Raw genomic sequence first — 14,391 nt, 5'->3', positions numbered from 1 at the left:
CCTCCCCAGACCGGCCTTACCTCTGGATATGCCTCGCGGCCAAATGGGGGAGGGAACTCTATATCACCCCATTTCACTTTGCAGATGTAGTCAGCCGTGGCATCCACCTTGGCTGCCAAGTCAAGGATGTAGACACCATCTTTGGTCACCACTAGGAGAAAAGTCAAAGTAGTCACACACCAACTTTAAGGTGAGGCAACCATCAGCCTCTTGAACCATCCCTTCAGACTTCACCAGGTGCAGCCCACATGCTCTCACACATGCCTAATAACCTTACATCGGAATGGCCCTTGTGAAGACTCTCAGAACATGAACATTCCTGATTCACTGACCTTCAGGTAACAGGTCAAAGGAGACCTGTTAGCTGCCATAGCAAGTTTTTGACATCTTCCTAAAACGCCATTCTCCTGCTCCAAGTATTGAAGCACTGGCCTACCCAGAGCCCTGCCATTAAGCAAAACAAAACAAACAAAACCTGTTTTCTAGAGTTGGCAGAACATGAGAGAGGCCCTAGGTTCAATCCCTTACACCAAATAATATATTAAGAAATAAAGGGTTGGTGAGAAGGATCAGTGGGTCGGCAGTTAAGAGAGCTTGCTGCTCTTCTAGAGGACATGAGTTCAAGTCCAAGAATCCACGTGGGGCAGCTCACAAGTGCTCGTAACTTCAGCCACCAGACACACTCTTTCTGGTCACCAAAGGCACACATGGCAAAGACACACATACATATACACAAATAAAAATTTTTTAATGTTTAAAATAAATTTAAATAAATAATAAAAACTGTCGAAGAAGGTATGAGAGCACAGGAGAAACATTCAAGGTCATCCTCAGCTATATAGTGAGTTTGAAGCTAGTGTGGACTAGACTAGACCCTACTTCAAAACAACGACAAAAGACCCACCATTCAAAACAACAAAAAAAAACTCTGTTGGTCTAGGTCTTAGGTTCACACTATGTACCACCGCTGCTCCCACACCCCCACACACTCCAGGCACCACTGTCAGACACCCTAGGGGTGTATATCTGGGGCTGCTGTGGTCCAGCTAGGGATGTCTCAGTGTTTGGTGCAAAGTACCCCGGAGTGCTCTGGGCCCCAGGCCAGCATATTCAGCTGCAATGCCTCACTAAGCATCCATATTTCTTCTCAGGCCATTTAGCTAATTAAGTTAGCACACGGCCATCTGGCCCGCTAGAGGGGCTGCATCCTCAGCTGGAATCTGGTCATTTCCCTCTTCTTGGACTCTGCCCCGAGAGGCCCAGCCAGAGTCTGCCAGGCTATCTGCCTCCTTCACAGCTGGAGAGCCTGTAGCCAGCTCCTCTTGGTGTCAGGGGTAGTAAATGATTGACCAACTCCCTGAGAGGGAGGGATAGTGAGATCCTCCATATGGGGAGGATCAGGCCAGAGCCTGGGAAGCCTAACCTGCAGGGAGGAACAACAACCTAACAGAGACCAAAGCCAGGACTTCCCCGGAGCAGGCCAAATTAAGGCCAAAGAAAGAAGTTGGAGTTGGTTAAGACGAATAAATTACAGTCTGGGTGCTCAGAAACAGGAGGTGGCACTGGAGACCACTCCTTATGGGGACGCCCTGGATACCCACAGAAGCTTTGTACTGTGGTACGAGAGCCCAGGGTCTCTGAGTGCCAAAGCCAGGGTTACTGTAGACAAGGGGGCCCATCACCATTCCACCCCAGCAAACAAAGCTTTTTACCAAGAGGGTTGATCTCAAGGTAGGTAAAGTACAGATCCTCGTAGAAATTGAACAGGCCAGAGATGAAGCTGGCCAGGATTCTAGAAGGGAGAGGGAAAGAGGACCAGTTAGTCCCCCAGTGCAGGACTCCGTTCCCACCCCCTTCCCTACAGCAACCTCACTGTCACTGACAGCCCAGCCCCACTTCTCCACTGCTGACCCTTCGGCCTCCGCTGGCCTCTGCCAGCCCTGCTCCCTTGGATGTCACTCGTCAAACACTGAGGCGGAAAGAAGCTGTCAGGCTCAGAGCTGGAGGAAGCGCCAGACAGACAGGGGCAAGGAGGTGAGGGACGAGGCTGGCATACTGCAGACTGATTCCAAGCCAGCACCCTCCCCGAACACATGGCTCCCTTCCTCAGGACACAGCCATACCCACCACCTGCTCCCAAGCAGGGAGGTTCACTCTACTTTCTCTCTCCTGTACCCAGAGTTCGGGGCATTAGTCTCCTGTGTCATACTGGACTTTTCACCCCCAGTCATGGCCACACCATCCCTTCTCAGAACTCAACTCTTTCTTGTCCTCGGGGGCATGGACCAACAGGTGTCTCTTAATGTCCTCAGTGTTCAGCTTCTCATCCACTCCCACAAGCAGCTTCTGGGCTTTGGCGTCCACGTCGCCCACATCCACACCCCCTTCGTGGTGGAACAGGACGTAGTCTCCTTCCCGAGTAGCATAGATGCACACATAGAACTCCTCCGCCTTGCGAGGAGAGACAGCATGAAGGTGGCTCAATGGCAGGGTCAGGAGGCCTCACCCCAGCAGTGGGGTCTAAACCCTGACACGAAGTCGTCCCCCCCTTCTGCTAAGGGACAGGGAAAGACAGGCTAAGTCAGAGTGGTACATCTTGAAGAGCTTCTGCCTCCAGGTCCTCCTCATCCCAACACTAGGACGTCCCCTCTGTTACCTGCTCTCGCTCCATTTTGCTGCAAACTAAGCCCTTCCTTCATCCTGGATTCCTTACTCATGACTTCCTCCAGGCCTCTGCCCGGAGCTCTGGAGACCCTGGTCCCCTTGGCTGTCCCCTGGGCACCTCACTCTCCTTTCGTCGTTTCAGAAGGACAGTCACAAAGCTGAGGGGGAGAAGAGACAGCTTGGCCCTGCCTCACATACCTGACTGTGGGGGACGAAAGGTTCGATCAGAAAGTTCTTGAGGAAGCCTCTGGCTTTGCCGACCTATGGGGAAATTGAAGGAGATGCAGCTTAGATGCAAGGTGTGTTCTTCACAAAGGTAAGTCCCAAGCACTACCACTACATGTGGCAGAGAGATTTCTCCAGAAGTCAGGACAATGGGGTCACAGACGAATGAATGTAAGAAGCTCTCGGGAGATTCCCCCTTTATATTTTCACTTGTACTTACATTTGGGGAGGGGGGCAGGGATGTGTGCATGCCATGTCAAGCATGCAGAGATCTGTGGATATTTCAGATCTCCCTCTACCATGTGGATCCCAAGAATCAAACACAGGTCATCAATCAGGCCTGGCGACAAGCCTTACCCACTGATCCATCTCACTGGCTCAGGCAGTCGAGCAGAGAGATGGGAACTTGGGTATGGTCGTGAGGGCACAAATTTTTGCCCTGAGGTAGACACAGTGACCCAGCCTAAGGACATGAGTCCAGGCCTGAGGGGCAGGAGAGAGGAGATCCAGGGGCTGATTAGGGAAAACTTTCCCTCCTGTGTTTCCTGGCTGAAGAAAACAGGCCTGCAGAGCTAATCAACTTGAGTGGGTCCCTGCGGCGGCGGCAGAAGCGAGACAGCCCTCATCCCCTGAACCCCCCGCCTGCCCGCCTGTGCATCACTGCTGAGTCAGGAACCAGACAGTGATCCATCAGAGGTAATGAGCCGCTCCAGCCAGGTCCGACACTGCTGCCAGCTCAGATGTCCATGACATCTCCCTCTCATCAGCCTGCTAGGAACGGAGCATGATGTGCTCCCTGGGGACACTGTTCAGTACCCAGCCCCCCCCCCACACACACTCTCCACAGGGGCCTGGAAACTCAAAGGTCAGCTCCCTGGACTGCTGGACCCATGAGCAGCTTCAAAGATCCGGAGAGTAGGTAACCAACAGTGAGAGCTACTGTGAGGAAGCCCAGCATGGAGGAAGGTGTCTCTGATGCCACCTCCCTGGGGTAGCCAAAGAAAGGACACCTCATCCCTGACCTGTGCCTATCCCAAGGGACACCAGTCTACAGAATATTGTGCCAAGCAGATTCAGACACACATCCTTCCCAGGCTAAGCCAAGCTTCAGACCGCTCCCCCATGCCTCTCCCTTGGAGCCTGAGGAGAAGACAGTTGTATCACTGGCATGGCTTAGCTTCCTCAGCCACATTTCATTCCAGCTCTCATCCTCATGGCTGACAGTAATCCCTGAGCTGGGAGAAGTGAACTTCCTCCTCAGCATTAATAACTGTCTTCATCCACGGTTCTCCACCCAGCATATCGCTCCTGCCTAGTAACTCTGCAGCCCCCCTTTTCGCCCCGTTTTAACCCTCCCTCTTTGTAATCGTGTCATCCCAGACTCCCACAATTTGATTGGAAACTGGAGAGCAAGCAGTTCCCAGAATGAGCCTGAGTCCTTCCTCCACGCTGGTGGTCACAGTAGCTGGCTCCCTAACTGTTCTGGGGTTACAATATGTTATCTGAAGCAGTATCAATGGCTTGATTTCCTGAAGAGGGAGCTGGGAATGACCACCACGACTCCATCCTTCTCCATTGCTCTGTGACTGGCTGGGCTGTGAGCCACAGATTGGTGGAGCTGGAGGTTACCGTGTCCTTCGTCACCACACTGATCCCCTCCACCCAGACTCACTGTGGCCTCATGTCCCAGTCGGGGTTTTAGCCAGGATTTGACTCCATCCAGAGTGAGGTTGACCCCGACTAGGCCAAGCTTTCCTCGACGTTTGATCAGCTGGTCTGGCTTGACTACCAGGCTCTGGAATGAAGAGGGTTGGAACTTAGAGTGAGGAAGGAAGAGGTAGTATAGGCAGTGAAGCTGTATGGCTTTTCATGCCCCTGCCGCCAACGTACTCATCCATCAGGACTACGTTCCTGTTCTGGAGCTTTTCCTCACCTACCCAGGCAAGTCTTTTGACCACCAGGAGACAGCCAGGATGAGCCCGGCACAGAGTAGATGCTCAGTGAGCACCTGCTCACTGAGTGATCTCCTGCTTTCTCCATGTGAGGTACTAGCTGCTTCATTCAACCACATTTAGAACACGGACCAGCCTCATGTTCTAAAAGACACAGGACAGATCCTTAGGGTGACAAAGGACCTTTGCAAACAATCTGACCAACCCTATCCCAATGTTTAAACCCTAAGCACAACAGGCCAAGCAATCAGTCCCTAGCTCCAGGACCGGGAAATCCACTACCTTCCCAACTGCTTCAGAAAGGGGAAAACAGAACAGCAAAAGGCCTTGTCTAGGCCTGCCAGAAAAGCCTAAGGGCTTCCCAAAGCCAGCCAAATATGGCTACGGCAGTCCAGGCTGATCCTCTCCATGGTCAGGCATCAGCCATTGACACAAAGTATGAGGTCCCACTTCTTTATTTATTTTTATGTGTATGAGTGCTTTGCCTGTATGTATGCAGAAGAGGACATCAGATCACCTGGAACTGGAGTTACAGATAGTTCTGAGCTGCCATGTGGATGCTGGGAACCAAACCCAGGTCCTCCACAAGAAGAGCCCTGGATCTTAATCGCTGAGCCATCCATCTCTCTAGCCTCAAGGTCCTACTTCTTTTTTTGTTGGTTTGCTTTTTGTTTTTTCGAGACAGGGTTTCTCTGTGTAACAGCTCTCTGGCTGTCCCAGACTTGCTCTGTAGACCAGGCTGAGCTTCCACTCAGAGATCTGCCTGCCTCTGCCTCCCAAGTGCTGGGATTAAAGGCCTGCGCCACCACTGCCCAGCTAAGGTCGCACTTTTTTTTTTTTAATTTATTTATTATGTATACAGCATGTATGACTGCAGGCCAGAACAGGGCATCAGATCTCGTTACAGAATGTTGTGAGCCACCATGTGGTTGCTGGGAATTGAACTCAGGAAGGTCATACTTCTTAATTGTCCTGAGATGCTCCACTTTGGGGAAGTAAGGTATACACTTTTTTTTTTTTTTAAACTGAGCATCTATCAACTGCTACACTACACACTAAATGCTTCCTGGATATTCTTGCTAATCCTTATAGCTCATAGTGTTATCCCTATTTGACAGATGGGGAGCCTCACTCAAGAGAAATGAAATGGTTTGCCCCAGGCCACATGGTTCATAAACAGAGAAGTGCGATTTAGATACCAGTCTGTCTGGTTCCAAGTCCATATGAAGGGCCCATAGCAAAATCAAGACCCTGCTCAGCCAGCTGCAGACACACAGGCAAATCTGCAATCATGTAACTCCTTGGGACAACTCTAACAAATCAAATGCTTTCTCCTCCTCGGAGCCTAGGTTGGAAAGAAGGGCCTAGGATGCAGGCAAAACTCACCTGGCTGAGCAGCCAGGGGTGGTCCTGCAGCAGACGTGCCCAGTCTGTGTCAGGGGTAACCCGGGCATACTTGAACCGGTTCTGGATGGCTGAGGTGGTACAGATGTACTTGTAAAGGAGTTCTTTGCCGGTCTGCTCTGAAATTGCCTTGGCTGACATGACTGCAGAGGGACCTGGTTTACCTGTGAGTATAGGAGGAACTGGTCAGTTGGGACAGGAAGGTCGGTGCACTATCTTCCCCAGCAGACTGGATCTATTCCCAGCTGCCCCCAAACAATAAAACTAGATCTTGGCTTTTCCCAAAAGAAAGAAAAAGGGCTGCCTTAGCAGGAGGGGATGGAAGATAAAACAAAGTAGCTTCATCAGCAGAGACACAGATCTAGACCTAGAGCTGAAGAAATTATAGAAAATTAGGAAGGCGGCACCAGATGTGGAAGTTAGTGTATTCCCACAATCCTATCACCTGGGAGGTAGTAAGTAAGCGAAGGATCAGAAGTTCAAGGCTAGCCTGGGTCATATGAAATAGTGTCTCAAAAAGAGAAAGGGAGAGAAGGAGAGGAGAGAAAAGAGAGGGAGAGAGGGCGGGGTGGAGGGAGGGAGGAAGGGAGGCAGGGGAACAGAAAAAAATGTGCAATTCCTCTGGAACTCTTAGCTTGACCTTAACCTTGTCTCTACTCCCTTTGGGCAAACTAGCTGGCCACAACCACATTCAGCCCTGAGCAAAGGCAGATCAAAGGGGAAGCCAGGAACACCAAGGGTTTGATCCAAATGTGAATGCTGCTCTCTGAGGTGGGCACACACACACTGAACTACTCTTTATGTCCTCTGACTTGTAAAGAACATCGCTGGAATTGCACAGGCTGGCCTTATTTTCTCCCCAGGTTTCATCCCCCTTCCCAGCATCACACACACACACACACACACACACACACACACACACACACACACACACACACGCCCAACAGACTACAGGCCCTGGTGGGGTGGGAGGAAGGAGAACGTTACCTCAAAGCTCTTTTCTCCTAGGACACTAGATTCCCACCTCAAAGTACATACACAACAGTCACAGGGCAGGGAACTGTGACCTACAGATCATCCCACCCACCCCACTGAGTCAGCTTAGCAGTTAACTTTGAGCAAAACTCACTAAGCAAAACAGAGGCCTCTCTGGGGACCACCCTGTACTAGTCATTCCTTAACTGAGCCAGAACTTGGAAGAAGGCAGAAGCTATCTTCGGTGACGTGACATGTGTGGAGAAACTCATCTTAGGGGCTAGGAGCACAGCTCAGGGGCAGAGTGCTTGCCTCCCATGTGTAAGACGCTAGGGTTTGGTCCCCAGCACTGCAAGAAATAACTCATCTCATGTGAGCACATACATCAAGTTCACTCAGACTCAGAATCCCATTTCTCAGATGAGGAATCAAAGAGGGAGGGGTTGAACTTGTCCAAGAAACCTGACTCACCAGCAGGACTTGAGCCCTAACACTCTACACCCTGAGTCTCCAGAAACAGTCACTGCAGCCTCACGGAGAGACATTTCTCCCAAGACGGCCCCCCTTCAATGTGGGAGAGTCTACGATGAGGATTCGCTCATCCTTCCTGTCTACTACCTTGCCAGACACACCCACTCTCCCCCAGAGCAGCTTGTGGAGAACAGTGAGAAGAGATGGAGAAAGGAAACCCAGTCATGCATGCCAAGTGCCTGGCTGGAGGAAGACAGCCTGCCCGTCTCTCCCAGAGGGCCAGAATGGAAGCGCTGGATTTGCTGGGGAGAGAAAAGTCAAGTAAGTACACACAAGGAGGGTGAGTTAAGGAGCTGGCTGACACATCCAGGAAAGTTAGTCTCCTTTCCTAGCCCAGGGAAGGCATGTGACACAGGGTGACACGGAACCCCCCCTGCCAACAGGCCATGCAAGAGAGGCTTCAGGTGCTAATCAGGGCCAGGCTGCCTCCCTCTGTCTCTATCTCACCACATGGGCATATCAGCTTGAGACCTGGCCCCAAGTGGGTAACTAGAATGGGGCTCAGAGACCTTCCCAGTGCGGTGCTTCTCCTGGGGTGGCTTGCAACTCCTTCTCAATGTGTCTCTGAAGGAGACGCCCCAACTAGCCCCGCTGCCCCCGAGTCCTCCACCCCCACCCACTCCAGTACCATTTCCCAACCTTCTCGACTCAGACCAGAAAAACTGGTCCTGAAATCGAATGGACACACCCCTACCCCCCTCCCAAACAGAGTGCAGCCCAGGGCACATTAAGCAGCAAGAGGAGGGGGTGGTACTGACCGGCTTTCCGCCATTGGTACCCCTTCAACAAACAGAACCCCAGGCTCCAGGAGAGGAAGCCCCTCCCGCCAAGCCTACCCAGAAGTCTGACACCTGAGAGAAGCCTGACAGTGGTCCCCAGAATTTACTACCGCCCCCCAGAAGAGACCCAAGACCCAACCAAGGGAAAGAGGAGGGAGAAAAGAGCAACCTTAGGCAACTGAAGGAAACCACTGGTCTCAGATCTGAGTCCACCTCCAGGAGACCAGGGGTGGGTGGGGTCAGGACAAAATAACAGGGAGATGAGAAAGGGAAAGGTTTGCCAGTTTACCAAAATAAGATGTGCCACCAGAGCACTGTGGCTCAGCTGGGGAGGCTGAGACAAAGAACTCATAGAATAAGTGGAGGAAGGGTCTGGCTCCTCACCAGTGCTGCTCACACACCCAGGGAGGCCTCCTCAGTGGAGATCCATCGAAATTCCAATTGTTGGTTCGCTGCTCTTTAGAGCAATGGATCTGTGAGGTTTCCTATGATTTCCAGAATCTGAAAACCCTCTGGGAAGTATGCATGTACTCAAACGCGGGACAAAGTATATTCCGATCTCAGACTAGAGGTTCCCCCCCACACAACACCCCACCCCCACCCGAAAGTCTTAAGCTGCCTTTTCCAGCAGCTGATGACGCTGTGATGGACGGTTTCACAGCAGAGCTGAGCCCCCAGAAACTGTTACCTGGTTAACAATATCTGCAAACTCTTCAGGAGAAACCATACCCCTACACGGATATATGTAAACACACACATACTCAAATTCTCTCTCCCCCGCTCCCCAAGGAAGGGGCCTTTTGAGTTGAATGGGTTATTTTCTGCAGTGAGTGACCCAGGATTGAATACACTCACATTGGTCCCTGGAGCAGAAGCAACCCACAGGGAAGGGTGAATGAATGAAGCCTGTTCTCCAGGAAGGCTCCTCTGGGACGCCGCGGCAGAAAGGAACTACTGAGGATGCTGCTTAAGGTCGACAAAACACTCTCACTTTAAGGGCTTGGGGGATGGGGTGGGATGACGACCCTATTTATTGCAAAGGAACGGGGCAGAATTCCCTGCTACAGTAGACACAGTGTCTGAACGGAGATGAAAACCAGCAGCTATTCTGTCTTCAAGGCCTCCCTTTACCGTTCCCTCAGGGTGTTTAAGAAGCTTTCTAAGAGGTGGAAATGATCCTTCGGGGCAGTTATCTCTCAACATTAAAGAAACCCGAGAAACTGAACAGGATGAGATACTGAGCAAAGTTAAAGGCAGGACAGACAGGCTGGGCTGGCAGGCGAAAGTGCCCTAATGCTGATCTTCTTACAGCCCTTTCCAAAATCTTGCCAGGAGGAACCCCCACATGGTGTAACTTCAAGGCTGGAGAAAGCACCAGGCTCTGGGCACCGGACGGACCTCTGCCAGGCCTGACATGGGGAGAGGGGAGCATCCTCTTTTGCACACGCGCGCGGGCGCACGCACACATATACCTCAGGAGCTTGTTCGTCCAGACTCCTGGGCACTCCGACCATCTGTTGTCTGGGGGCTGGACCCGAGGGGGAGCTCCTAAGCAGGGAGAGCCCTTCAGGGGCCGCCGCTCTGGAGCCAAGTCCTCGCGGCGAGGCCTCAGGCACCCTGGGGTAGCACAGCCCGCGTGGCCAGGGCCCGCTCCCTCCACTTCGACACAGAGCTTTATGGATTCACCCCAGAACTAACAGGACGGGCCTGCCTTGAGTCCGGCTCGTGAGCGGCCACCGCCTTCTCTACTTCCCGCCCCGGTATCCGGTAGGGAACCCGAATGGGGCCCAAAAAAGTGTCCCCCAAAAGCCCGGGGAGACTCGAGAGCTGGCCTTGGGTGGAGCTGAGGAGAGGCAGGACGCGTAAAACAATCTGGAGGAAGGGAGGTCGGCGGCGGCAATGTGCAAACTCCCAGGAACTAGAAAAGGGTTGGGAGGGTGTAGACACGCGGCTCGAGGCCGAGGCAAAGACTACCACATCGCTGAGACCCGCACAAAAGTTGCAAGCAGGTGCAGGGAGCGCGCGGGAGAGCCCAGCCTGCGAGCCGGGAGGTGGTTCCGGGTTGGGGGAGGAAAGCAGGAAGCTTCGAGGGGACTGGGGGTCGCGCCCGCGCACACGGCTGCGGCACTCACCTCTTCGAGAAAGCCCGAGTGCGGCTCTCTGTCAGCAAGCTCCAGGTCACCCCAACTCCTTGAATCGCTCCAGCCGCCCGCAGCTGCCCGGGATCCGGCTTTTGTCCCCGGCCCAAGCGGGCTCCTCCCCGCCCCCCATCAGCTCACAGGCCGAGCGGCCCGGCGATTGGGCACACGCGTTCCCTAGCCTGAGCTCTAAGCTCCTCCCCATTCGCTGCAGCGGTGGCCCCGCCCTCAGGCCTGTCTCGGGGCTGATGGGACTTGTAGTCCTGGAAGTCGGCGGGGCGGAGGCGGGGCCGTGGGCGGGGCCTCGGATGGGGAGATGGGCAGGGCGGCTCTAGGAGGAGAAGCTACGAGGCAGGGGGCTGTGGCCTGATCGCTTCAGGGGCTGGGCCGGCCAGCCACCGGGTGGAGTAGCTGAGGGAGGGGGTTGTTGGCTCAAATGGCTGTAGCACTTCTTGCAGGACCTGGCGTCCCCTTCCTCCCTCCCATGGGAGCAACTGACGTTCTTACCCTAGGCGCTTGTAAGCCGCCACACCAACCCTGCTTTTGAAATCGATGCCTGCTTTCCTTTCACACGTGGCACCTCTCCACTCCTGGAACCCACCCTATGGAATATACATAGGGCGAGACTACACAGCCACGCTGCACAATCAGACAGCCCGACCTAGGATAGGTTGGGGGAAGGGGTGAAGAAGAGGCTCCAGTCCCAACGCGCGTCGGTTCCTCTCACCTGCTCACCTGAGCGCGGATCTGGGAGGAGCTGATCACTTATCTGAGATTCTAACCTAGGACTGGGGCTATCCCTGCCCAACCTCTTGCTCCCTCCTCCAATGTCAAACTAAGACACTGGAAGTAATGAACAGCCTCCTCCTCCTCTTTCTGTTACTCGTGAGATAGAACATACTTTTCCTAAGCCCAAACTGGAGCGCCCAGCTTAGGAGGTGCCCGCGAACTTGTGGGGCAGAATATGTGAAAGCAGAAAGCCCTAGAAATCAAGACTTCAACTCACTGCTTCCCTGGAGTGGAAGCCTCCCTTGTACCTTAGTCCCAGTAGGTCTCTCCAGCCTTCCCCGAACTAACAACTGTCCAGCTCTAGGAAGGAGGCCAGAACTATCCTCTAATCAGCTCAGGTGATGCATCAGCCCAGGGTGCGGGGAATCAGCATGGCTGTGCCCCTGGCAAAAACACCATCAACCCTGGATCAAACGCTCCCTGCAACATTGTTGCAACACTCCCCTAAGCAAACACTTTCCCAAGCCCCCCCACCCCCACCCCCAAGCCCAGTCCCTTTTCAGCCAGCAGTTGGGTAGCTGAACTTGCTTTGCCCATGCTTGAGCAGCATGTACTCCCTGATGATGTCATTTTCTGGTCTCTTCCCTCATACCCATCATTTAAAAAGAGCTGCTGATCTGCTGTCGTGCCCTCCTGAAGTTTAGGGAGAGGCCTAGAGTGTCTTCCAGGAATCTATACAAACCTCTGTGAAAAATCACTTCTCTCTAAGTAAAGAAAATATCCTCTCTGAAGTGACTCAAATTCAGGCCCTGGAAGACAGCAATTCAGAGTTTTTTGTTCTTTTTTTTTAAGATTTATTTATTATGTATACATTGTTCTGACTGCACGCCCAAAGAGGGCTCCAGATCTCATTACAGATGGTTGTGAGCCACCATGTGGCTGCTGAGAATTGAACTCAGGACCTCTGGAAGATCATCTCATGCTCTTAACCTCTGAGCCATCTCTTCAGCCCATAATTCAGAGCTTTTATAGTCGTTTGTTTCTTTTTGAAACAGGATAACCTGTAGCCCAGGCTGTCCTTAAACTCACTGTATAATAGAGGACAACCTTGAACTCTTATCCTCCTGCCTCAGCTTCCCAAATGCTGAAATTACAGATGTGGACTACTGGGACCAGCCAATTCAGAGTCTTCACAGGCTACCTGGAAGACTAGTTAATATAAATCACTCCTGGTTGATCCCAGCACAGATGGCTCAGCGGCTTAAAGACTTGCTATGCGAGGAGGCCATGAGGGGCAATCCCAAACCCACATAAAGGCAGATAAAGAAAAAGGACTCCACAAAATTGCCCTCTGACTGCCACACACATACATGCAACACCTGTGCCCCCTACATAGACACAATAACTTTTTTATAGGCAGGTAGATCTCTATGAGTTTGAGACAGCCTGGTCTACATAATGAGTTCTGAGACCAGCCAGGGTTACATAGTGAGACCATGGTTTTGTTTTTGTTTTGTTTTGTATTTCAAGACAGGGCTTCTCTATGTAATCCTGGTTGTCCTGGAACTTGCTTTGTAGACCAGTCTGGCCTCAAACTCACAAAGATCCTCCTGCCTCTGCCTCCCAAGTGCTTGGATTAAAGGTGTACACCACCATGCCTAGCTCATGAGACTATGTTTAAAAAAAAAAAAAACCACCTGTGACACAATTATCCCTTTAGTTAGGAAAAATAACCTTCTGTCACGATGTGGTAAGGCAGTGGTTTGCAACCTTCCCAATGCTGTGACCCTTTAATACACTTCCTCATGTTGTGGTGACCCCTGACCATTTTTGTTGGTACTTCATAACTGTAATTTTGCTACTGTTATAAATCATAATGTAAATATTTGATATTCAGGACATCTGATATGGGGACCCCTGTAAAAGAGTCATTCGATCCCCAAAGGGTCAAGACCCACAGGCTAAGAGCCGCTGTGGTAAGTTAAGCCAAAACTCTCAGCATTCAGGAGCCTGAGGAAGGATGATAGGGAGTTTGACAGAAGTCTGAACTATTTAGTAAAACCTCATCCAAAAAAAAAAAAAAAACATTGGAGCTGGACAGATGGCTCAGGACAGATGGCTCAGCAGTTAAGAACTCTTGGTGCTCTTCCAGGACCCAGGTTCAATTCCCATCACCCCACATGGCAGCTCAACCTTCTATTAATTCTAGTTCTAGGAGATCTGATGCCCGTCTTCTGATCTCTGCAAGCACCAGGCACACACGTGATACAGACATACAAGCAGGCAAAACAACCATAAACATATTTTTTTAAGAGGACACTCCTGGGGAAACAAGGAGCCAGGTGAGAAATGACTATAAACCCTTTATATGTCAATTTGGTGAAATCAATAAACATTGCAAATTGCACTTGCCCTTTGCCCCTGCAATTTCATTTCTATTAAGTTATTCTTCAGGGCTATAATCTGTACCTGGTGAGGGGAACGTCTATGTTTCCTTCATTTCCTTCATTGCTGACTGGGCCTTGACTTGAATAGGGCCTTTTTTGAATTCAACTTTTGAATAAGTTAAATTGGCACTTAGTAAGTGCTCAGCAAATATTTGCTGAAGGATTAAGCACCCCCCATGCACACCTCATCAAAGCATTGTTAGGCACAGGTTGGAACAGTGTTAGAGAAGAAAAAGTGAAGGAAAAAAGACAGCAGCTGTTGGAAGCTGAGCAGGGCGCCACAAACCTATAATCCTAGTGCTTGGGAGATAGAGGCAAGGCTCTTTCTTCGGATACATGGCTAGTTCAAGGCTCTACCTCCAAAAAAGAAACAGGAGAGGAAAAGGAAGAGAGGGAAGAAAAGAAGGAGGGAGGAAAAAATAACTGTGTGTGAGGTGAGAGCAGTTTCTCTGATCCACAGAAGCAAGCTGGGCCCCATCTTCTTATTGTTCTGGTGTCTTACTCAAAAGCTTTTGCTTTCCCCCACTTGAATCTCCTCTACCCTCTT

The 14,391-nt window shown here is 51.5% G+C and overlaps 1 protein-coding gene across 2 annotated transcripts in view; it reads right to left on the bottom strand.

The window, feature by feature from the left end:
- Acly (ATP citrate lyase) overlaps positions 1 to 10,864 on the bottom strand; it is a 48,815-nt gene extending 37,951 nt beyond the window's left edge. For both annotated transcript variants that reach the window (XM_028862285.2, XM_028862286.2), the window contains exons 1-7: positions 10,663 to 10,864; positions 6,228 to 6,409; positions 4,562 to 4,684; positions 2,863 to 2,925; positions 2,261 to 2,451; positions 1,713 to 1,792; positions 21 to 151 (exon numbers count right to left, since the gene is read on the bottom strand). In XM_028862285.2, the coding sequence (XP_028718118.1) occupies positions 21 to 151; positions 1,713 to 1,792; positions 2,261 to 2,451; positions 2,863 to 2,925; positions 4,562 to 4,684; positions 6,228 to 6,386 (747 nt within the window). In that variant the 5' untranslated portion in view covers positions 6,387 to 6,409; positions 10,663 to 10,864. The remainder of the gene's footprint in view (positions 1 to 20; positions 152 to 1,712; positions 1,793 to 2,260; positions 2,452 to 2,862; positions 2,926 to 4,561; positions 4,685 to 6,227; positions 6,410 to 10,662) is intronic.
- Between the last annotated feature and the right edge of the window lie 3,527 nt (positions 10,865 to 14,391).

This window comes from Peromyscus leucopus, chromosome 8b (genome assembly GCF_004664715.2).
Source record: "Peromyscus leucopus breed LL Stock chromosome 8b, UCI_PerLeu_2.1, whole genome shotgun sequence".
NCBI classification, from domain to species: domain Eukaryota; kingdom Metazoa; phylum Chordata; class Mammalia; order Rodentia; family Cricetidae; genus Peromyscus; species Peromyscus leucopus.
Note: the sequence above shows the minus strand (reverse complement) of the source record. Positions and strands in the feature narration are given on the sequence as shown.